Source organism: Onychomys torridus, chromosome X, assembly GCF_903995425.1.
Source record: "Onychomys torridus chromosome X, mOncTor1.1, whole genome shotgun sequence".
In the NCBI taxonomy this organism is placed as follows: Eukaryota; Metazoa; Chordata; class Mammalia; order Rodentia; family Cricetidae; genus Onychomys; species Onychomys torridus.
In genome coordinates this window covers 9,949,469-9,974,227 of record NC_050466.1, presented here as the reverse complement: position 1 = coordinate 9,974,227, position 24,759 = coordinate 9,949,469, and the positions used below count along the sequence as shown (strand labels likewise).

Here is a 24,759-nt window from a genome sequence, read left to right as displayed (position 1 = left end):
CCTCAAGGTGCCTTATAAACAGATAATGATCAGACCAAAGTGGGGGGATACATAGGTCACAATGTAAAGTTCTGTGGGTCAAGCCAATGAATGAAGCCTTCCAACAATGTCAAGGGCCTTTTGGGTTATGGAGACCTCGATCCATGAAGGAGACTTATGATTCACTGAGAAAGCCCTTCAGGGGATAGGAGGCTGCCTGTGACTTAATCTTTATGGTATATTACTAAGAATAGAGTCTGGTTCATTGACTATTCCAGGAGCATGGTGAAAGAGACTATTAAGGTATTTCAGTGTGTGTGACTCTCCTTATTATGGACCATCCTGGATATTCTACTCTAGTGTACCTTCCTTTTAATTTTGACTTTTTTACTAGACTTTCCCATTTATTGGTCCTCACAATTCAGAACTGCCAGTCCATCTTCTGTGCTTCTCATTGCCCTGCTGGAAATATCCTTCTGTCTCTTCTTTGCCTGATTCATCCCATCCTCTGACCCTAGAGCAGCAGTCAGTTACTCATGGAACCACAGCCCAACAATATTCAGCTGTGGCTAGACAAGCTTACCAGAGTGGAATGCTACATGAATGTAAGCTCAGATGCTGGCGCCATGTTACTGTGCAACCTCTGGAGTCTGTTGCTTTCTGCCTGCTTTCCTTCAGGGAACATGATAGTAATGAGACTGATCTAATAATGGTTTTGATACAGGGAAATGAAACAGTAATATATAGTAAAACCTTAAGAAATGGTCCAGCTCATAGGCTCAAAAATGGCAACTATTACTGTTTTCTAGCTTTCTGTTTATTTTCTATGTCTAAATCTTATCAATAAGACAGAGTTTCCTCAAGAAAGAGAGTGAGTTCTAGGCTTATTTTAACTTCCTGTGTCTGGCACAAAACTAGTACTAAAGGAATTCTTAAATATTTGTTGGAGTGTTGCTTTTCTGTAATCCCAGTATCCAGGAGGTTGAGACAGAAGGATTGTTAATTTGATGCCATCTTGGGTCAGATTTTATCTCAGAACAAAAACAAAACATAACCAAACAACTCCCCACAAAAACAGAACATTATAAAGAACAAAAAACAATGTGTTGTCAATAGTGTTTACAATGACGAAATTAATTGCTTTAGAACAGGGAACATTGTTATGAAAGTCTACTATTCTACCCATCATTTTGACAGACACAGTTTCTACCTGGCTCTTTGGTGATTTGAGAATAACTTGACATAACCCGATTGTGTGAGTGTAAATGTATTGTGATGGAGGAGGTAAAATAGAGGTGTTGGCAATTGATTATCTAAAGAACAGAGCCAGGCTGCATACATGTAGTTAACAATCTGAGTCATTATTGCTCATAAGTTTCCTTCCCTAGCCTTAGAGCAGCGATGTTACCTTCTCAGGGCAGCTGTCATGGTCCTTGGTTCCCCTTCTAGGACTGCCCAGGCCCTTTTAAATTCTTCCAAGTGTTGACTCATGGAGTCCCTGCATCACTGGAGTGGAGTCCTTCCCACAGTCAACCTTAATTGAATAACATCCAATACTCTAGCATTTTCTAAGACCACTTGCAACTGAGGCAGGGTTATATGCAGCTGTGGGGAGCCAGAAGGCTGGAGTGATCTGCACCATAAGAGGAATAGAGTTCTTTTGACTCCTGTCTACTGCCCTGACAAAGGACAGGAACTCACATGAAGTTTTAATTAATTGTACTTGAAATGTTTGTTGTTTATATAAAGTCATGTTGCATGTGAACATTTATTTTTATATCACATATGATTGTATTGCATATTATTGTGGATATTATATAATTTTGAATTTGCTGCATATTATTTCTGTATATATTTTATCCATAGTTAATGCTATGAGTTTTACCATTTTCAGGTGTTCATATATGTGAAGTATCATTTTTTTATATGCCCTTGTTTCAGAACTCTGCCCTCTGGTCATGATATGGCCACTTTTGTCTCAGAATCAGAGAGGCAGTGATTACCAGAAGCAACCCTAAGAAGATCAGGCCTATTAACAGTTCTTCTTAAAAGGGTGCAGGATGGGATGAGAGACCTGTACCTGAGATTCCAACCACTCTAGCCTTCCGACTCCCCACAGCTTCATAAGACCCTGCCTCAGCTGCATGTGGTCTTGGGAAATGCTAGAGTATTGGTTGTTTAGGAAATTAAGGTTGACTGTGGAAAGGACTCCACTCTGGTGCAGCTTCTATGAGTTATCATTCATATCAGGATGGGGCTTTTTGGAGATGCAGCTGCTCTGGAGTCACCATGCTCATATATGTAACCCCAACAAACTCATTGGTTCATCAAGTTGTCCTTAGATGGACAAATTTCTTTGGTCTGTCAGTGCCCTATCCAAGAAAATAGATGTCTCTAAGTATCTCCCCCGGAAAAGTCACACAACAGCCCTTTTACTACTTGCCAATTGTGTGTGTGTGTGTGAGAGAGAGAGAGAGAGAGAGAGAGATTTTAACATTTGACTATATCAATACATGTTATTGTAGACTTTTAATATAAAGCAAACACAATTGAGGCTTTTTTTTTTAACAATTAGCAGGTACTGAGATTGTTGCCATTTATCATTCTTATAACATTGAAAGGCATCTGCTATCCAGCGCCTTGTGCTTATAGGCAAGAGACTCTCAGGAGAGGCTTTTCCAGGCCATGGACCATACATACTTTTCACTTTGCTAGCAGTTGCTACCTCTGTGTTTCCATTGGTGGTCCTTGATTTGTGGGGTGAATCTGGCCTTCATCCTTCTCAACCGCTGGCACTATTTGTGGCTTCTCTCTGTCTAGATCACCAAAAATGGTGGAGATAAGGTCATACAATTAGGAAAATTGTAAGGAATTTCCCTTTATATTAATGTTGATGAGGACAAAATTTTGTTTTCTGTTTTGGTGAATGTAATGCTTAGGCTTCTGTGAAAAACAGTGGCTTTCTTCTCTGAAGTAAATAAGTTTTATCTGCTTGGCATTCTTTGCAAATAAGTAAAATAGACCAATTAGCAAAACCAGTGTTCAAATGTTTGCTTGCAGTAATATTTATTTTGAAATATTGTAAATAGCGTGGACTATCAGCTTTATTCTTAATGCTTTTTAAAGTTTTAAATTAGTTAAGAGAAATCAAATTGAAAATGTAACACAAATGGATAAATATTGCTCACAGTTACTTGACACTTCATATGCATTTTGTAATGGGGAAAATGTATTTATGTTGGAAAAGCCTTTACTGTAAGACAAATCAGAAATATTAACTTTGGCCACTTTTTTAAAATTATTGTCTTTTGTACTCACAGGCAGGAAAGGAGAAATTCCATAAATCCCAACACTGGGGCTTTTGTAACAATGTCAGGATGCTGGTGAGTGATGAGAAGCCTGGAATAGGTGGAGAGCTGCTACCTGGGCAAAAGATAAGGCCTAAAAACACTGTATATCCCAAAGGAGATGGAGCCGATGCACCATCCTGGGTAGCTTTTGATAAGCAGGTAAGTCACATGACATTGGAGAAACATTCAAGTTTTACACGTAGATATGAGAAAATAAGCATCTTCAATATGTATATTAAGGTTGTTTTCATTTTTGGCTTTTACACATACTGTCTTTGTGCATGGTATTTCTCCCAATTTATTTTTTGTAAGTTGACAAATAGAAATGTGTGCAGTTGGCCTTCTGGGTCAGCAGGATCCATAGATATGGATTCAACCAACTTGCAATCCAAGCTATTTGGCCTGGGGGTACATCTGTACTGAGTATGTGTGGACTTTTGTTTGGTGTTATTCTCTAACCAATCTCCTTTGGCAACTACTTACATAGCATTACATTGCACTAAGTATCATAGGTCATCCAGAGGTAAATTCGACTACTAGAGGCTGTGCGAAGGTTTTATGCCAATATTATAATATTTATGTAATGGACTCAAACATTCTTGTGAATATCTGGAAAAAATTCCCTGTAGATACAAAGGGATAATTATATACTTAAGGTGTAAAGGGTGTTTTTGAAATATGTACACATTGTAGAAGGGCTAAGTAAAGCAAATTAACATGTGTATTACTTAAGGACTTTTTGTGATGAAAAGTTGTTTATGTTTGTTTGTTTTGTTTCTAAAGACAGGGTATCACTATGTTCTCCTGACTGGCCTAGAACTAACCGTGTAGACTAGGTTGGCCTTGAACACCACGTAGGCCAGATTCGCCTGCCTTTACCTCCAAATTGCTAGATCAGAGGTGTGAGCTGCCATGCCCAGCTAAGAATGCTTAAACTCTACTCTTGCTGTGCCATGTGATGCATCTCTGTAGCTTACTCTTTTCCATCCAACTTTAATTTTGCGTCCTTTAACCAAGGCTACTCCCTGCCTAGCCTGACAGACAGACAGACACATGCACACAGAGCTAAACAACAACAACAAAAAAACATTATCCTTGCTCTGTTGTTTCAGACAGGGTGTTTTTGTTACATGGTATCAAATGCTTATCTTTCCCAACTAATACTTCTCAAGCTTTACTTCATCTCTTTCTCTGGACAGGATAATCTGTCTTTCTGTAGATACTAAGAGCCAGGTCACTGTGTCACTTTTGCCTGTTGAAATGCCATTAACTACTTTTGCATGGTCTAAATGTGGCATTAAATAATAATAAAAAATGCTTTCTTTTGCTGCACACTGATTGTGGTTACCCATCGCTAAGTACCATAGTGTGAGATGATGAGAATTGTTGATGTGAAGGGAAGAGGTATTAGGCAAGAGTTGGAAATTTCCTTTTAAGATGGGGGTCTCATGTAGTCTAAGATGGCCTCAAACTCATTTATACAGCCAAGGCTGGCTTGTACTCCTGATCCTCCTGCCTCTGTCTTCTGAGTGATGAGATTACATATGTGTGCCATTACAAATGGCTTGTGAATTTTTAAGGTATATGTTTGCAAAGAATATACACAGAGACATAACCAATAGTTGGAAGGGGGAGTGCAGTTTTGTGTTTGCTGTTTTTTTTTTTTCTCTCTCTCTCTCTCTCACTGGAATACTGGGGATTAAACCCAGGCTCTCAAACTTGTTAGGCAAGCACTCTGCCCCTGACCACACCTTTTAGTATCTACAGCAGGGACAAAGATCAAAGGAAAGAAACCCAAGGTGAGCAGTTATTAGAATTCTATAGGGCAGCATACGGATATGCCATGTTTACAACAATCCAGAATTAAAGCTTCATGTTTTGTTCTCTAAGAAGAATCTGGCATATTTGTATAGGTCTTATAAATTAAAGAGAAAAGAATTCAGGACTAGATAAAGAATTCAAATCACAATATGCTCAATTTATCAAGTGATTTTTTTTTTAAAGTAGGTTTTAGCATGGGTTGGTTGACAATGTCCTGAAATATGGTAGAAGTGACACATCCCCATTACATCTGTAATATAGAACATTAATTAAAGCAAACGTTTGAAGCCCAGTTCTCATACTTATAAGAGATACCACAGGAAGGCTTCTTCCCTTGGAAAGCAGCTCCATTTTCAACATGGGCCAATATTTCTTTAAAAATTTTTTTTCATGTCTGGCTCTGTGTTGGACTTAGAGCTCAAAAACAATTTCTGGGCTGACTGACTTGGAGCAATTATGCATGTATTCCTGTAATTCTGCATCTTATAGAATGAATATAAATTGCAAGGGCCAAATAAAAGATTTTATTTTCACTTCTTAGGTAAAAAAGAGGTTGTTGATATTTTTAATTCACTATGGAAAAAGTAATATAGCCTATACCATGTAACTCTTGCATGTAACTTTGAAAATTCATTTCATATTTTCTCAATGCTTAATATATGCCTTGCAAGATGATTTTGAAGCCCTGTAAGTACTTATAAAATTATGTAGAATATTCCATGAAGGTGAATTACATTAGCCTCAGACTGCTTGAGAAAATGAAGAGCTTGCTCATTTCAAATCTGACTAAATGCAACATAATTCTTTTGCTTATTTTGTTGGTCAACATCAATTAAATATTCATTGAGCTTTAAATGAGACACTAAGACTATGAGATATTAATGTGCCCTGACAAGATTGTGAGCGACAGAGCAGATTCTAGTTAATACCCAGAGCAAATCATAAAGTGCTTCCTCCATTAGTGGCTCAGCAAAACAAGTCAACACCTGTTAATCATTTGTTTCCTTCAGATGAAATACTTTCAACTTGTTGCCAGCTTTTCCAATACCTCTAATCCCAGTGATGTATGTAGTTTATACTCTCAAGTAGTAGAAAATGAAAATGAAGGCAATTCTTGGGAGACCATATTCAAATGAGTATCGGTAGTAAGTGTTATTGATGCCTACCCAGTTCCACATTAGGGGGTGTGCTCCTTTTCCTAGCTGCAATGACTGCTTTCCTAAGCTGCTCATATTTGTAATCCTCTCTGGAGATTTGCCCCTGGCTGATGGAAGTTGAAAAACCCAGACATACCCCAGCCCTTCTCTAGGAGCTGATAAGATTAACCAAAGCCAAGTGGCTCTGCTTTATTCCCTCATGGTGAGACAACTAACTCTATGCAGTGATCCAGGCTCCCTTGTACATCAGGCCAGTGTTTAACCTGATCTGTGAATGCATGCTTGCTTGGCTTATTTCCCTATCCTTTGCTGCTTTTGTCCTTTCCTTGCAAATTTCTCTCAAGATAAATCATGTGTGCCTACCCTGTTTCAGGCTCCACTTTTGTTGGTCCCAGCCTAGGATAATATTACATTTTATATCTGTGATTCTAAAAGTGACCATCAAAACACTCTAGTTAGATAACTGTCACCTGAGTAATGAGAGTTATATTTGCAATCACCCAAAATAGCCAGTGTGTGCTATCCTGCATGGTCTCTGCAGTGAACACATCTTGCCAGTCACCCTTCATTCATTTGCACTTATTATTTTTTTACAGATGGACTATCAGTTATATTTAAGCTGGAAATGTGCCTATTTAAAACTGTTTACCTCCCAGGTTTCTTGTAGCTAGCGTTGTCCATGCAACTCACTTCCTGTTAATGATATATATTATACTTCCTGCTAATGATATGTGTTCAGCTTTATTGGGTGGGCTCCTGGGACTGTTACATTTTTCTAATGAAAAGAGTCAGGCTCAGCTGGTGTGATTTTCCTGTTCTTCACCCTCTATTTTCTTGTCTGCAATTAGTATATAATTCTTCAGCTCTGGTAGCCATCCTCTGAATACAGTAGAGATAAATAGGTCTGGCATCCCTTTTGGTGGTGTCATAGAGCTACCACTTCAGGCCCAGATTGATTTTATCTAGATTTCTTATGTGAGAAAAATCAGCTTCTATTTCAGAAGTTTTTAGTGCATACAGACATTTGGAAATGTGGTGGAGGTGTTCCAGTTTGCCACAAAGCTTAAGGAGTAAGGTTGGACCATGGCAAGGTGAGAGAGGTACTTGTCTTGGGTTCTCTATTTAAGGGAAACCTGAAATTTAGCAATCATGCTTGATAATATTTGTTTTAATTTATTTAAAAGTTAATGCAAAAATGTCATGATTAACAAACTAACATTTTAAATAATGACAGGATCAGTAACTGTGCCATTCGATCCATACTAAGCCTGAGGTGAGAGATTTAGCAGTATTGATTTTTTCCCCCATCTTTAGTGTTTTGACATTTTGTTTACCATGATTTTTGACATTAATTTTGATGTCTTAACTGTCTCATTCATAGACTAATACTTACTTGGAGGTCTGCTACCAGTGATTATCTGGGTGCCAAAGGACCATCGCACATCTTTGCCATGTGAAGCAGGCAATGCTGTACTGCATAGAATCACTCGACCTAAAATGCCAGTCATGCTCTTGTTGAGAAAGTCATATTTGCTTAAAACCCTTAGGACTATGGTGATTGATACAAATAACTAAAACAAGTTTGCTTGATACTTCCCACCTCTGAAAAGGCTGTTGATGCCATTGACCTCAGCTAAGGAAAAGAAGGCCATCATAGGCCAAGCTAAAAGACTACTCCAGAATCCTGATGGAACACAGCTAAGCTTGGTGGCTAGGGCTTGCAGTCTCAGCCACTCAGATGGATAAGGCAGGAAGGCAGTAAGTTCATGGTCTCTCTGGGAAATGGAGAGAGTTCAAGGCCAGCTTGGACAACTTCCTGAGACCCTATCTCAAAATGAAAAAAAAAAAGAAAGAAAAAGAAAACAGAAAAGAAAAGAAAACAAAACCAAAGAAAAACCAGGGATGTAGCTTAGTAGTAGAATACTTTTCTAGCATGAGTGAGACTCTAGGTTCAATGCTCAGTACTAGAAACAAATACAAACAAGAAGAGGATGTTGTCCAAACCACAAAATGCATCATTCACTCTTAATGGTTCCTAGCTATCACTCCAGGACCTTTTTTAAGAGAAAACAGAGATAATTGTAGTCCATATGAAAATAAGGAATCATATATTCACAAAAAGTGCAGTAGGAGCTAGGATCTGAGTATGTATTAGAGATGCTACTTTTAGTGATATGAGCCATTAACTCTCTGTGTGGCTGTAGCTTAGTCACTTCACCTCTCTGAGCATCAGTTGCCTTGACTTCATATAACTTAGGGCTTGACTAGATAATTTCTAAGAGCTTTTTGCCTCTGGTCACCTAAGATGTTTGTTTGTTCTAGAACTGGGCCTATGGTTTTAATTACATCAGGCTGAGATTTGGCATTTGGCAGTTTGTGATATGCGATGATTGGTTTCTATTATATATAATCTTATGGTTAGCTACTTTTATATAAAGTCAAAATATTTAGAAATGTGTAGATGACTAAATGTTTTTATGACTTTTATCTGGATGTTAAGCACCATTTACATAGACTCTACAATTATGCTCTCATTTCTTTTCATTTTTCAATGGCAGCTAGTTAGCATAATTTGCTGTTTCATAAACGATTCTATTATAGAAAGTGCCACAATAAAGGTTGATCTTATGGGGGTATACATGCATTTAAAAGTAATATTTCATTTTTTCCATTTATTAAAACATAATTATAATTAAAACTACTGACCACTGAATTAGAATTTTAATAACTTCACATAAATTGAGTCTATAGTGAGCGAATTATATAGTATTTTATGAATATTTCTATTTTGGACAATATAAAAATAATTCAGTCTCAGGTCACCTTGATTTTGTTTGTGTGCATGTGTATGTACAGAGTGTGTGTGTGTGTGTGTGTGTGATTGTGTGCACAGGAGCGCACGTGTGTGAAGGTTATGGGTCAACCTTGGGTATGATTCCTTAGGAGCCATCCACCTTGTGTTTTGAAACAGTCTCTCACTGGGATCTGGAGTTCACCAAGTAGATTTGGCTAGCTGGCCTTTGAGCCTCAGTGCACCCTACCTCTGTCGCCAGTATGTGCTACCATGCCTGGCTTTTTATGCTGGAGATAGAACTCATGTTCTCATGCATGACAATCATTTTGTTCACTGAGCCTGTTGACCTGAAAAAAAAAAAGAGCAAGCTGGTTTCTTATGCACTGCTTTCTTAGCATGTGTCAGAAAAGACATGTAAGATTGGAGCTTGTGTTGGAGACATTGTGGGAGGGCCCATGTAAGTGATTTGTTCTAGATTAGATATTATCAGGAAGAGGAGTGCTTTTCTGATTGGGCATCTTAATGAGTCTCTTTGACAGAGAGCCGACTAGACAAGCAATTGCTCTAACAGGGAGAAAAGCAGCTATCACCCCTATGAACTAGGAAAGGAAAGAGTTTGACTTTTTTTTTTTTTTTGGTCTTGGATATCATTCATTTTCTGTCTATATTCACACATGGTTATGGGAGTTGTTTTTCTTTATCCATCATAGTCACAGAGTGGCCATGTCTGGTGGTGTCAATTGAAATTATGCTTGTTCCCCAGGGGAACAGCAGGTCAGCTGACAGTATTAGGTAAGTAGGCCTCAGGGGCTGATTTCCTTTTCTGGTCCAGTACCAGTCAAAATTTCAAATTCTTCTGCAGGGGGATTTAGGACTGACTGGTTAACTACATTAAAATTTCACATGAGTAACAAAGAACAATGCATAAATACAGATTGTATAAATCTTGCCTAAAGTCAATTAGGTAGGTATATTATAAAATATAACTATTATACCAAATTAAAAGACAGTAATACTTTGAAAATTTTCATATACTATACCTTTAAACTATACTTGAAATTGCAAATGGAAACTTTTCCATAGGTTAATAATTTTTAAATTATTTAATTCCTGCCAGAAACACTTTATAAAAGACTAACATGTATAATTATAACTGTAATTGCAGTACATTGCCATCTAATTCCCATGTTTTACTCACAATTATAAATCTTTAGCTATTTAGCTTTAGAGAAGAAATCAAAAGGTTTGTCTGAAATCAAACATGTCATACCCCAAATTCTCAACTATGTATTCTACATTTATCGTTAAGTGTAAGGCACATAATTACAGTCTTTAAATTTATGTTAAAACGAGAATTTCCAATTCCATTAAATAATGTGAGTTTTTTTAATCTTCTTTTGAAATTCAGAAGCCATTTAATTAAAAAATATCCTGAACCCTGGAATAAATGTTTTTGGAATTAAAAGAATAAGATCCATAAGTGAGTATTTTACCACAGGACACCTTGTTTTTCCCTCTTTTTTTTATAAACTGGAATTTAACTTCTTGACAAAATTTCAAGACCTTCACCATAGGCCTACAGTTTTTTTTAAAAAGTTTATTTTTATTTTCAATTGTTTGTGGGGTGCTGCATGTGATTCAGGTCCCCATAGAGGAGGCAGAATAAGGTGTCTTCACCTGGAGCTTGAAGTCAAGGTGGCTTAATGCCTGAAATAGATGCTCTACAAAGCAAACTCAGGTCAAGAGCAAGTTCTTAATCACTGAGCTATCCAGTTTCTGTTTGTTTCTGCTTTTTAAGCAATAGACCATGGCTTATTCTCATTATCGCAAAGTTCTTTCAAGCCTTTTACACTGAAAGTTTAGTAGCTATTAGCATATTTCTATCAGAATGACTATAATTTAAGAAAAATGACAATACATTCCTGATATGGTTCCACCATTTTAAAAGACAGTTTGGTAGCTCCTTAAATAGGCATATACTTACCACATAACCCAATGATTTCACTCCTACATACCTAAAACATGAATATACATTTTATTTTTATTTTTTAAAATATATATTTTATATATGTGAGTGTTTGCCTGCTTATATGTATGTGTACCATGTATATTCCTGGCACCCTCAGCGGCCAGAAGAGGGAGTCAGAGCCTCTGGAATTTATTACACATGGTCATGAGCCTCATGCTGGTGCTGAGAACTAAACCCAGATCCTCTCTGCAAGGACAGCAAGTACTCTTAACTGCAGAGCCATTTTTCCAGCCCCCCTTTATACTTTTTGCATGTGAATTTTAACACATTTTGTGTACATGCATGTGTATGTATGTGGGAGTACATGATGAGTTTGTGCAAGTGAATGTGCACATGTGTGCATGTGCATGTGGAGGTCTCTGGCATTATTCCTCAGGAGCCATCCACATTTTTTGAGATAGGGTCTCTCATTGGAACCTGGAGCTCATCTATTTATCTACACTGGCTGGTCAGTGAGCCCAAGGGATTTTCTTGGCACCATTTGCCCAGCTTTGGAATGACAAATCCTTTACATGGCTGACTTTTTTATGTGGATGCTGGGGGTTGAACTCAGTTCTTCATGCTTGTACAGCAAGGACTTCAAAGATGGAGTCATTTCTGTAGCCTCTACTTCCAAATTTTTATAGATGCATTAGTTACAGTAGCCCCAGCCAGGCAATAGCCCAAACATATATTCACTTATATCAGATAAACACAATTATTCAGTGCTATAAACTCCTAAAGAATGCTAAGACATAGGTGAACCATAAAAGTATACTAAATGAAAGGAACCAGACATAGAAGTCTTTGTACTGTATGCGTCCACCTACACGAAATCCTAGAAAAGAAAATATATAATCAAAATTAAATCAGTCCTTGCTTGGGGCATGCAGAGGGATCATTTCAAGGGTGATAGAAATGTTCTAAACAAGATTGTGCTAATCATTATACAGCACTATAAAATTATAAAACACCACTTGACCTCTGTAATTGTAACAGTAAATTTTATGGTATACAAATGGCAGTTTAATGTATAGGCTTGTATTATTGTCCCACAAGAAATTACCATGTACTAGGTGGCTTAAAATCAAAATGTATTTTCTCCACAGTTCTGGAAGTTGGAAGCTAGGTCAAAGTGAAGGCAGGGTTGGGGTCTCTTGAGACTTGTCTCTGTGGCTGACAGATCGCCAGCCCTCCTGCTGCCTCTTACATGGTCATCCACTGTGCCCATGGACTTTTTAACATAAAGCCCTGTCATCTGTAAACTTAAACTTTAGGCTGGTTAATATTTTGTCCTGTGTTTTTAATGTATAGAAATCATGGATGCTTACATATTTTCCACTTCTGATTTTAAAGCAGCTGCAGGTTGATCTGAAACATTTAAAAATTACTGACTACTTTTGATTTTCTATTTGAATATTGATCATGGGAAATATTACAAATACTGTGATTTCTAACCATATTTTTGTTTTTAAAAATACTTTTGAAATAACTTGGGACTCACAAGAAATAACAAAAAAATGGTACAGTGAGTTGTTATGTGCCCTTTCTTCCAATTTCCCGAACAGTGACATTTTATTTAACCATAACAAGAGATAAAAACACTCCAATTTTCTTAGATAGTTCATTTGTATCCTCTTCATTTAGTTCTCCTATTTTTTTTTAAGTTTTATTCATTTATTTTACAACTTTTCAATTTTCACTTTTAAGATTTATATGTGTGTTTTACCTGCATATACATATATACAGCATGTGCATACCTGGTATCTACATAGGTAGGAGGGCATTCATTCACCTGGAACAGGAGTTACCAATTGTTGTAAGTCAAACACAGGTCCTCTGCAAGAGCAACCAGTGCTCTTAGCTGCCAAGTCATCTCTGTAGTCCCGATTTTGTTTTTTATGTGTATGGATGTTCTGCTTGTATGTGTGTCTTTGTAGCACTTCTATGTTTGGTACCTACAGAGACCAGAAGGTGTCAGATCCCATGCAAGTCGAGTGACAGATGATTGTGAGCTTCCACACGGGTTATGAGAATTGAACTTGGGTTCTCTGGAACAGCAGCCAGTACTCTAGCTGCTGGTCCATTTCTTCAGCCTCAAAGATTTATTTTTATTATTTTTAATTATGTATTTGTGTGTGGGTATGTACACGTGAGTGCAGGTGCTTGTGGAGGGCAGAAGAGGACTTTGAACCCCCTGAAGTTGGACTTACAAGTTGTTGTGAGCCATCTAAAATCAGTGCTATGATTCAACATCTGCACAAGCAGTGATCTTAACTGCTGAGCCATATCTCTATTCCCCTCCTCCCATTTTCTTCTGAGTTCCTTCATCATTGTTTAGTTTTGTCTTTTCTTACATTTCATATAAATAGAACCTTATAGTGTGTCCACTCTGGGGTATGACTTGTAAGATGTGAGATATAACTTTGACAATATATATAGAAGGCAAATAGATCAAATTCACATGATAGTCTACCATGAAAGATTTCTTGACATTTGTACAGTGGTATTTAGTCTTCTGAATGTATAACCTCATTTTAAAACATGTAATTATGTTTTTCCCCCAAATACATTGCTCTTATTTCCTTCAGAGGTTTCTTAGGAACATTAGAAGGTATCAAAACTGTCCGTATCTTTCAATTTACTTTAATTGTGGTCTTCCGTTTAACTTGTTTTGGCATTGTCTTATTTTTGTTGTTGTTTTTGAAATTTGTTCTTTTGAGATTTTTTTTTTCTGAGAGAGGGAGAAAATGGGAACAAGAGGACATAAGTTTCAGTGGAGTGGGAGGTGTGGAGGAGCTCAGAAGATTCAAGGGAGGGAAAACATGATCAAAATATATTGTATGAAAACATTTTTCAATAAAAATGAAAAGTACCTTTGACTAGGATATTCACTGTGCTTTTTTTGTGTGTGTGTGACAATAGGTCTTTTGATAAAGAGTATTCTCTGGGGACACATATCATTTTCTCTCCCTGCCTCCTTACATAGAAAGATTTTTTTAAATTGCATTATCATGGGTTTTTAATTTTGGTTGCTATTCCTCCTCTCTTCTGCAATTCTGTTTTTCTTTTCTGTTGCACATTCTTTCACCCCACAGTTCTCCCTTCTCCTTGAATATCGCATGTATTACCTCCCTCATTCCTTGCCTTAATGCCTACTCTTCCCTCCTTCATGGGCCCCTTTCTAGTTTCCTTTGAGTGTGGATAAAGGCCATGTAACACTTTTGTAAACTTTTTAGCAAAGGTATAAAAAAATGAAGGAGTAATAATATTCATTCTAGAACATCTGAAATGGGAAAATGGTAGGCAAGGAGATGACTACCACATTACTCAAAGCTACCTTGTTTTTTGTCCCAATGTTCTTATTTCTTTGTCCCTTCCATCTCTGGTCATTTTTTTTTCTAGTTTCTTTTCTCATTTATTGGTATTTTTTCTGTCTGTTTGTATTCATTCTATTAATGTTTATTTTTATCCCCTTCTTTTCATCTCCTATCCATGAATGCCCTATTTAGCTTTCTTCCCTTTTTCTACTTTGTTTTCCTGTTGGAAGCTTTGCAGTGGCTGACTGGTTCTTTGGAGAACATCACCATCATTACCATCAAGATTATCAGAGTTATCGCCCTTTCCTTTATCTCCAGATTTGGAGCTTGGGTACATGTCTCCTGCACTGGAGAATTATCAGAAATGAACTCCACATTCAGTGGTTTGGGAGGAAGGTTCTTTAAAAACTTGATCCTTCTTGATTCTCAGTCAGCCAGACTGAATTTTGGAACCTAAAATTACTATTCATTACCCATTTCATCTTGGCCATATTTTAAACATATCTTGCCCTGTTTCCTCATCTGTTTGTTGGAAGTAACAGAACATACCTTTGAGTTTCTCTGGACATCAAATGGATAATGCATACCAGGCATCCAGCCCATGGTGATTGTCATGCAGAAGTAATGCCCATCATTTGCTTCAGGCTTGTGTTTTGTTTCCTTATATTGTCAGGAGGGCAGTGTTTCTAGGGAGAGTAAAGCATAAACTGGGACTAGTCAGGTTATCACCCGTGTTGCAGGATTCCTTGTGTTTTTCTTTGAAATCAATTACAGTGTACTGCAGAACAAGCTTGCAGATTTTGCCAAGATATCATTGTGTTCTACCAAGAAACTACTAAGCCATCTATGTGTTGCCTTTTCCATTTATTCCTCTATGTGCATTTTGACTTGGGATACTACAGATAGTTTTAAAGGTCTTCTAGTATTTAAACAGGAGGGTTTGTGATGTCTAATTTTAGCAAATTAATGGTCTTTTAGGAGGAATGGCAATACCTACCTGTTTTCCTTATTCTGAAGTAAGAGCAAACAGTAGTAGACTGACAACTATGCTACCCTTCTGAGTATGTAGAACTTGTACAGGTTTCATTACATGGTCATTTGTCTAGGTTAAGGCAAATTAATGTAGATATTTTGTGTTTAATTGGAATTCTGTTTCTTTTGCCATTCATCCTGGTTTCTCCTTTCTGCCCTTGCCATGACATGTTTTCCAAGGGGATTTATTCTGTCTACCTTTTCTTCCACCTGACTTTTCAGGGCAATTACTTTGGCATTTATGTTTCAAAAGTAAATAAAAACTGTATGTTCCACTCTAGTCTAGTTAGTCTTTATTAAAGTTTTGCTTCTCCCTGACATGCAACAGGGATATTACTGTGTGGTCCCAGATTTCTTTTTTTACTGTATATCACTTGTGCAGCAAAAATTTGCCTTTGCTTATTTCACTTTGTCCCCTCTCTATCCCCTAAGGGTTCCTCTGAGTTTTTCAGTTGGAATTTTAGAAATGGCAGATGTAGGAAAAGAAAAATGGTGATGAGACTTGTGAGAATAAAAAAAAGGGGGGGTAAAGGGCTCGAGAAATGGTCTGATAGTAGTAGTTAAGAGCACTTGCTGTTCCTGCAGAAGACCAGGATTCAGTTCCTGGCACTGGCATCAAGTAGCTCACAACTGCTTCAAACTCCAGGGCCAAGGGACCCACAGCCTCCTTCTGACCTCTGTGGGTACCAGGCACCCACACAGTGCAAGATACATACATGTAGGCAAAACAAAAACTCATACACATAAAATAAAAGGAAGTATTTTTGAAAGAGAGAGGAAGATGTGGAACAACAATTGGATCACCTTTTAGATTTTGGTTTTCAGCAGTCTAAGGAAAAGTAAGACATCTTTTCCCACTGCTATTGTCAAGCCATTTTACTGAGACACTATAAAGCCACAATGAGACTAAACCACATTGGCTTGATTTATATCAGAGTGCTAACTCAGTGAATAAGACTTACGTTTAAGCAGATAATAAGGCTTATGTTTTAACAGATCAACTATTACTGTTGTTAGCCATCAGTTGACCTGTGTCCTCTCTCATCTTCCTCTCGAAGTTCCCTTTCATTAGTCTTTCTATGACCACTACCACTACTCTACTTCACCATGTGTCCTTCAACTTGAGACTATCTTGCTCAGTGACATCTACTGTCAACCTGATTCTCTCTTCCCATTCCATAATCTGCTGCAGGTAACTTTGGCATCCTTCAACTTCCTTTGCATGGCCTAGAGACTACTCATCTTTTAGTCCTTTTAGCCCTTCCAGTCTAGTTGTCTCTGCTATCATGCCCCTATTCAGCCATTAGGTGCACAGAATTACTTGCAACTTGTATCCCAATTACAGAAAAGTTCCCGCTCCTGAAACCTTGCATGTTGTTTTGTTGTTTCCTTTGCAGACTGCCCTTCATTACCAGGGTATTTCTTGATCTTCTGTCCCTTTTGCAGGTCCACTTCAATTGTGGTGCTTTGTTCTTGATACTTGTAGGTGCAACACTTCCCCATACTATCTTTTAAAATTGTATTTGTTTAAATCAAATTATTTTGAAATTTGTGTGTGCACACTTTACACGTGTGGAGGTCAGAGGACAACTTGTGGGAGTGGGTTATCTCCTTCCACTGTGTGGGCCTCAAGATTTTAACTTAGGTCATCAGGTTTGGTGACAAGAATCTTTTCTCACTTAGCCATTTCACTGGCCTTCTTAATACTAGCAGAGCATTTTCACAAACCCCAATAATAATTTTTGTGTCCTTCACTGATCAAGTGTAAGCAGAACTTTTGTGATAGTTCAAGGGATATGGCTAAGTTTGTGGTCTCTAAAACTGGGAAGCTTGGGTTTTCATCTTAACTGTCTCATTCTTTTACTTTGAAACCCTGAGTAATTACTTCACTTCCCAAACCTTGACTTCCATATAAAAAGGATCTACTTTTTAAGAGTAAATGAAATAAGCAGTGTAAAAGAATAACACACTTCAGAGTCCATTATAACTACCTAATCAGCCAGGTATGCTAACACATGCCTATGATCTCAGCACTTGGGAATGTGAGGCAGGAGGATTATGAGTTCAAGCAGGCTAGATTCTGTAGTGAGACTGGATCTCAAGCTCCTATTCCCAAATAAAAAATACTTAATCAATGTAGGTTTTATTTATTTAGCTTTGAATTCTTTGTGCCTAGCATAATTCCTGACAAATGACGTGTATTCAGTAATATATGCTTAGTGGAGTTTGAAACACATTGCTTTCCAAAAAAAAAAATCATTATTGTATACTTGTATGTGGGTGTACATGTAGCATGATGGGCTTATGGCCAGTGGACTTTAATTTTGAAACTTGATTAGCAAAGTGATTTCCTTTGAATACATGGAGTGATTGTTACTGAGTATTCTATCTACCTCAAACCTTTGAATTTAGCAGTTTTTCTGTAACTTGGCTGGTTTATATTGTTTTAGGAAAGGAGACTTTCAGCCACAAATACCTATTTTGTGACTTAGCTTTTGATGCCCTTCTGGGCATTAAATACTTTGGGACCACTAGGCTAATCCAATGTACTGGGGGCCAAAGGGGGTCTGCTTTATTGGGTAACTAGAATAATTAACCATATTGACTATGCCAATTTTTAAGCTTGTTGGTTAGTAACGTAACTTCTCTTGGATAGATTGGCTCCCTTATTTTAATTTTAATAAATGTAGAATATCAGATAATATTATTTTTTATTTATGTGTCTGAATTTATGCACCCACATGCAAGAATGTCTATGAAAGTCAGAAGACATCAGATTCCCTGAAGTTGGAGTTACATTTGTGAGAAGCCTGGCATGGGCTAAGATCTGAATACCAGTCCTCATAATAGAACAGCAAACAATCTAAACCCCAAAGCTTCATCAGCCCTAGAAAATCTCCTTTCCACAGTGTTTCTGAAACCTACCCCCCCTTTTTTTTTACTAAAAGTAACTACTTTTTAATTGCTTTGTTCAATATATTCCACAAGGGTGTGAAGACTATTTTTATATGGCTTTGGCTATATTTTAAGCTACCAGCTTTGCATCCTACACTGATATATATTATTCAGTATTTAGTATTTTTATGTTTCATATTGTCCTCACAGCTACATTATATGTATATACTTTTCTTAATCCTTTAAATACTGCTGCAATAGCCTATGCTTAGCTAGTACTGATTTTCCAAATGTTGTGGAAAGGTGAACAAAATTTTCAGTGGTTTGCACCAGTTATATAGTTAATTGGTGACTGCGGTTCAAGAATATTCCACCATTTGAGCTACTTCCCTTTTTCCTTTTACGCAGTGTAAAAGCCCATATTGAAGCATGGTAAAAAATAAGTTCATGAATGCTTATGATTTCTGTGCAGGTGCATTTCTTCTTAAATCAAGATTTAGTAATGAAAACTGGCAGGTAAATTATAGATTTATCGTGTTTTTATAGTGTAAAGAAATCCTGTGGTAATCATATAACTTATCCTCCTGGTTGTTCATTTATTATCTTATTGATCATCTTAGTTCAACAATCTAAATGAGATTCAGGGTTTGTATAAGCTGAGTTTCCCTAAGATATGCATATTTAAACAGTATCCATAGAAACACAAATTTATCAAAAATGGGGAGGAAAAGAATTAGAATTTAGAAACTGTTACTTAAACATTAATATTAATATATACTCTCACTTCCACAATTCCAACTGAAATGGCTGCAAAGTTTTAAAAAAAGAAACTACTTTAGTGTTGGAGGCTGGAGCTAGGGTGAGGAGGTATAAGGGTTCATCTTCACAGGACAAACTTTTGAGGAACCTGTCCTTGACAACTGAGTATAGATGGGATTGTATTCACCGAATAGACCAAAACTAACATAGAACTTCACTTCCTATCTAAAAAGAACTGAATTGAAGGTCAGAATGATATACATGGGACTTTGAACCTGGTTTATATTTGCAAATGATGATGGCCTAAGAGAGCCACCAGAAGTACAGAAACACTCAAGTGTAGATCGAAGCAGAGCCCGTAATTAGGGCCTTTCAGTAATACAATGCCCTGGCACACAAAGAACTGGCCTCTCTTCCTGGAATATCAGGCAGGTCAATCTATGAAAGGTTTATATGGAAAAATTAAAAGGAATTGTTTTTCTCCTGGGGACAATCCATGGTTCCCTCCCCAGTTCTTTTACCATGTTACACCTTAATTTGTATTAGTCACACTTCAAGAGGAGGAATTTAGGAACAAGAGGATGGATGGGAAAAACTACACTATTTGGAAGAATAATCAAACCTGACAGGCTGTTCAAGAATGAACAAAGAAACCCAATAAGAGGCTTCTGAAAAGATATTACAACATAAATGGAGAACAATGTTCAAAAGGCAAAAGGAGGAATCTCTTTATTTCAGAAGTATGTTTTGGGGGCTGGAGAGATGGCTCAGCAGTTAAGAGCACATACTGCTTTTGCAGAAGGCTCACATTTGGTACTATATCAAAGCAGCTCACAACTTCCTGCACTCCAGTACTCCAGCTCCAAGGGATCTGACACTCTCTTCTGGATTTCTAGGGCACTTACACTCATGTTCATAAACTCACAAACTTCATACTTATGTAATTAAAATGTAATAGGGCCAGGTGCATGTCTTTAATCCCATCACTTTGTGGGGGGTAGGAGAGGCAGAGGGTGGTTGACTCTTGAGTTTTAGGCTAGTCAGGACTACATAATGAGACACTGCCTCATACAAACACATAGCATGTTTTCTCTAGGAAACAAATATTTTTGGTCACCATGTATGTTGTGTTTTCTATTGAACAAATGGGAGTGATTCAAAATAAGCAGTGAAAAACCTGTGAAGTGAAGAGCTGGAAGAGAAAACAACAGAAAGAACAAGTTAAAAGGAAAATACAGACTGCATCATGTGAAGAAAAATTGGTGGAATAGATTATTAGGAAGAAAAATGATAAAAATCTCTTAAAAGTCAGGTCTAAGTGACAAGATGACAGTATAGACAGATGGGGAATCAAAACCAAGCCGATTAAGCATGCCATCAGAAAACAATAAAAATTCCACCGTTTTGAACTACAGAAATACCTAGACCTGCAAAGTGAGTATTTAATCTGTATCAAGTTTCTGAGGAATTAAAAAAAAAAAACAATAAATTATACATATCCTGCCTGACAGTTTTTATACTACATCAATGCAAAGAAATGATGAAAAACACTGTGAAAAAGGTATTTTACACCCTAAAATATTATTTTTCAACATTCCTAATGCTGCAACACTTTAATGTAGGTCCTCATGCTGTGGTGGCCCTCCAACCATAAAATTGCTTTGTTGCTACTTCAGAACTATAATTTTGCCACTGTTATGAATTGTAATGTAAATATATAATATGCAGGAAATCTGATATGTGACCCACCCCAAGGGGGTTGCAACTTACAGGTTGAGAACCAATACAGAGTAGTGTGTACAACTTTTGGGGGAACAAATTTGTGACCCAGATATTCTATAATCATCCACTATACTACTTGAAGGTATACAGCAGCCAATTAAAAAATTAAATAAATCAAGCTGGGCATGGTGGTGCACACCTTTAATCCTAGCACTAAGGAGGCAAGAGTAGGTGAATCTCAGAGTTTGAGGCCAGCATGGTCTATTAAAACAAGTTCCAGGATAGCAAGGGCTACACAGAGAAACCCAGTCTCAAAAAAAAAAAAAAGAAAGAAAGAAATTTAATAAATTAAACCACAGTTTAACCATAGGGGAACATATAATAGATAATTAGGACACAGAAATAAAAATGAAAACACAATTAAGCATTTAAAGTATTTATTGAAAAACAGAAGGATAACAATTAAATGGACTCCATATTCAAGATAGGAACAGAAAATAGCATGCTGGTTTTCTTCAGTTTCAGCAGTTACTAATTTTTGGAATGCTTGAACTTGTTTTTTTAAAAATTACAGTAATAGTTAAAAATCTGTCAACCAGGAGGAGAAAAAAAATTAACCTTGTCTGTATATCATCTTTCTCTATCATCTTTTATGGCCTCTAAATTTTTTAACTCCGCTTTAAAAATATACATGCTTTGTAGTTAAAAAATTAAAAAAATCGTAAGTCATTGTTGGTGGCACATGCTTGTAGCATACTCTTGGGAAGCTGAGACAAAAGGATCTAGAGTTCAAGGCCAGCCTGGGCTATATAGCAAGCCTTGTTTCAAGTAAAAAAAAGGGGGTGGGGTGGGGCCTGGGAGGACTGTAAATAAAAATTCACCAGAATGTTAAAATCCTCTATTGATTATGGATGACATTTTTTGTGGGATGTAAGTCTTAAGTATGAGAATGAATTCCTTTTATAATCAGAAAAAATGAGTTACTGAAAAATATCCAAGTTAACATAACTATTTGAGAACACGTGCATAAAAGACACCACCAATAGTGGATTTTAGGTAATAGAAATGGGATGTTTCTCCATTTCTTTCTGTCATATTGTTTGGAATGCATTATGTATCTTTACAGAAGGGACTTTCTGAAAAATAAAACATACAAATGCAGCAGAGTTATAATTTCAGGAAAAATTAATGGACCATTTAGCTTAAGACATCAGAGGAAACAAAATAAAACGTCAGAGTGCAAAGCAAAAAATGTAAGTTTAAAAGCCCAATTGTACAAATCAGCAAACAGAAGAAATTTGAATAAGCACAGGCAGCCCAAGAATTGACTGTTTAAAACAAACACAACACATTTCACGCTTGTTTGTTAAGGAAAACAAAAATACAGAAAATAATGGATTTAAACCACAAATTCAAGGGAAGATGTATAGTTTATGTTTCTTAGTGAACTGGCCAATAATCATGGAAATGCTAGAGACCTGGAAAGCAAACTTGCTCCAAAACTAACCTGACTGTCTCTAAGTGGTAGGATCACAGCCTCACAGTTTACTGCTCCTCCCTCTTTTTTTTTTCATTAAGAATCCTGAAAATTTAACAGTAATCCGATATGAATCTCAAAGTTAGATATGAATAAAAACCACCGCAAGAACAAAATCCTTTTGTCTCTTAAGACAGAGGGGGCTATTTTATCCCTTTGAGTTTGAATTATAAACATAGTGGACATTAATTTTTTGTCTTACATTTTTGTTAAGTGCTGCTGATTGAACCAGGGGTCATCTGCGTGCTAAATATACACTGTTCCAGAGGGCTATACCCACATCACACTGCTGCTTTTTAAAAATTTAAGTGAGGCAAAATATTGGCATGCCCTAAAAGGAATACCAAGGTTCAGAGTGCCTGTTAATAGGCTTGAGGGGGCCCTGTGATTCTTGGATAACTTAACTAATGGCCTAGGAATCAATAACAGCAAATTAAATTTCTATACCACCAGCAACCCTGATGGGTCTGATCCCTCCAACAGGACAATGTAAGTGCCATACAAAGAAATAAAGGGTAAATAATAATTCTTTGAACCTTAAAGAATGCATATTGGTTAAGTAGAACACTATTTACAGGGGTCCAGAGAAATGCTTTAGCAATTAAGAGCATAAACTAATATTACAAAGGGGAGAGTTCAGGTCCCAGCACCCAAACTAAGTGGCTCATAGCTGCTTGTAACTCCAGCTCCAACAGATCTGACACCCTGTCCTAGTCTCTGAAGGCACCTGCACTCACATGAACATACCTGCACATTTAAAAAAAAGGCTGGGTATGATAGTGCTCACCTTTAATCCCTGAGCTTTTGAGGAAGCAGGGAGCACATGGATTTCTTGAGTTCCAGACCAATGAAGGCTACATAGTGAAACCCTATATCAAAGGGGGGAAAACCCACAGAGAACAAAAAAATATTTACAAAGTGCCTCAAACCTCACACATTTATAGAATATATATTTTTAAGGATTCTCTCTGTAAATGAATGAATATTGACGTTTTTGATTTAGGTCATTAAGATGGGACTCCCATTCTTAAAAAAAAAATTAAACCATGGTGAAGTGTTCTCCTGCAAGTTAAAAAAGTGCAGAATATGCTACAGTCATTCACCATAGAAAATGTAGAGAATAAAACAAGTTAGAAAAATAGTTTTCCTGTAAAATAGCATTCTTTTGGAAAGGAAAATATTTTCCTTATTCTTAGACCCTGTTTATCTGGCTGAATGTGTACTTACAAATGCAGGTGGTAGGCACTTGCCTTGTGGGTGCTGAGGACAGATCCCAGGGTCTTTCAGTATTAGGCAAGTGCTATGTACTACTGAACTACACCCTCAGCTCAACATATAATTTTTCATTCACACTTATCTTTGAAATGCTCACTCGATAGTGTCACTTTGCAAAAGCACCATAAACTTTCCTCTTTCATGAAGCTTAGGTAACAAAATGTAATTAAGGGCATACCCACCCACAGAGTATGACTAAGGTAGCATTTCCCAAGTTTGTATTTCTGGAGAATAAGTGGTTGAGTTGCACATCATATTAATCTCTGTGAAAATAAGAACTGTCTCTTGGGTATTTATGGTGCATGATAATATATCAAAGGACACATGAAACCTTTAAAATTTAAAACAGATGAAAAAACTACATAGTACTTTATACAACTTAGTATTTTTCTAAAATGTGTGTACTTATATAAAACCCTGTTTTGTTCCATCTTCTAAAAGAAACTCAGGCCTCAATATGTTAAAGAATACTTAAAGCACTGTCTAGCTTATACATTAAATGGGGGAAGGAGAGATACACAGTTCAAAAGATTTCCAAGTTTGTGTCTTGAAAACTATAATAAAACCAAGCTGTTTGCATTCTAATAACTTCTTTGGTTCTATTAAAATATAGCTTACTTACACTTGAAACTTTTTCTTCTCAAACAAAAGGGAAATTTATGATACATTCTGTTATTTATACAAAGTATGGTATGCCAATTTTCTGGTAAGGTTTGCCATACTTTCTATTTGGCACCTAAAAGCAGAGTATACAATGCCCTTCATTTTTGCCTTAGCCTGTAAGTCAAAGAGGGGCATGCATAATGGCTTATTCTCTATTATTTTCCTAATAACACCTTCCATCATACATATTGTAATTAACTTCCCAGAGTGCTAATGAAGTTAGTTATTGGTTTATATATCAAGAAGTTTTTCCTGACTCCCTAACCATTATTCTAAAATTGAGGATTAAGTATAACAAAACTGAAAAGCTTGAAAACTTACAGCATAGTAGAAGAGAACTGATAAATACACAAATATACTAAAAACAGGCTAAATAAGTGCTATGATTCAAATAAACAGAAGGATTATTTGTCCCTCTATATTGGTAGTCAGTAACTTCTCTGTGAA

General features: G+C 36.8%; 1 protein-coding gene across 1 annotated transcript in view; it reads left to right on the top strand.

Annotated features, from left to right (window-relative positions):
• Positions 1-24,759, top strand: part of Efhc2 (EF-hand domain containing 2) — a 179,474-nt gene that overhangs the window by 32,146 nt on the left and 122,569 nt on the right. The window contains exon 2 of the mRNA XM_036174907.1: positions 3,300-3,488. Within this exon, the coding sequence (XP_036030800.1) occupies positions 3,300-3,488 (189 nt within the window). The remainder of the gene's footprint in view (positions 1-3,299; positions 3,489-24,759) is intronic.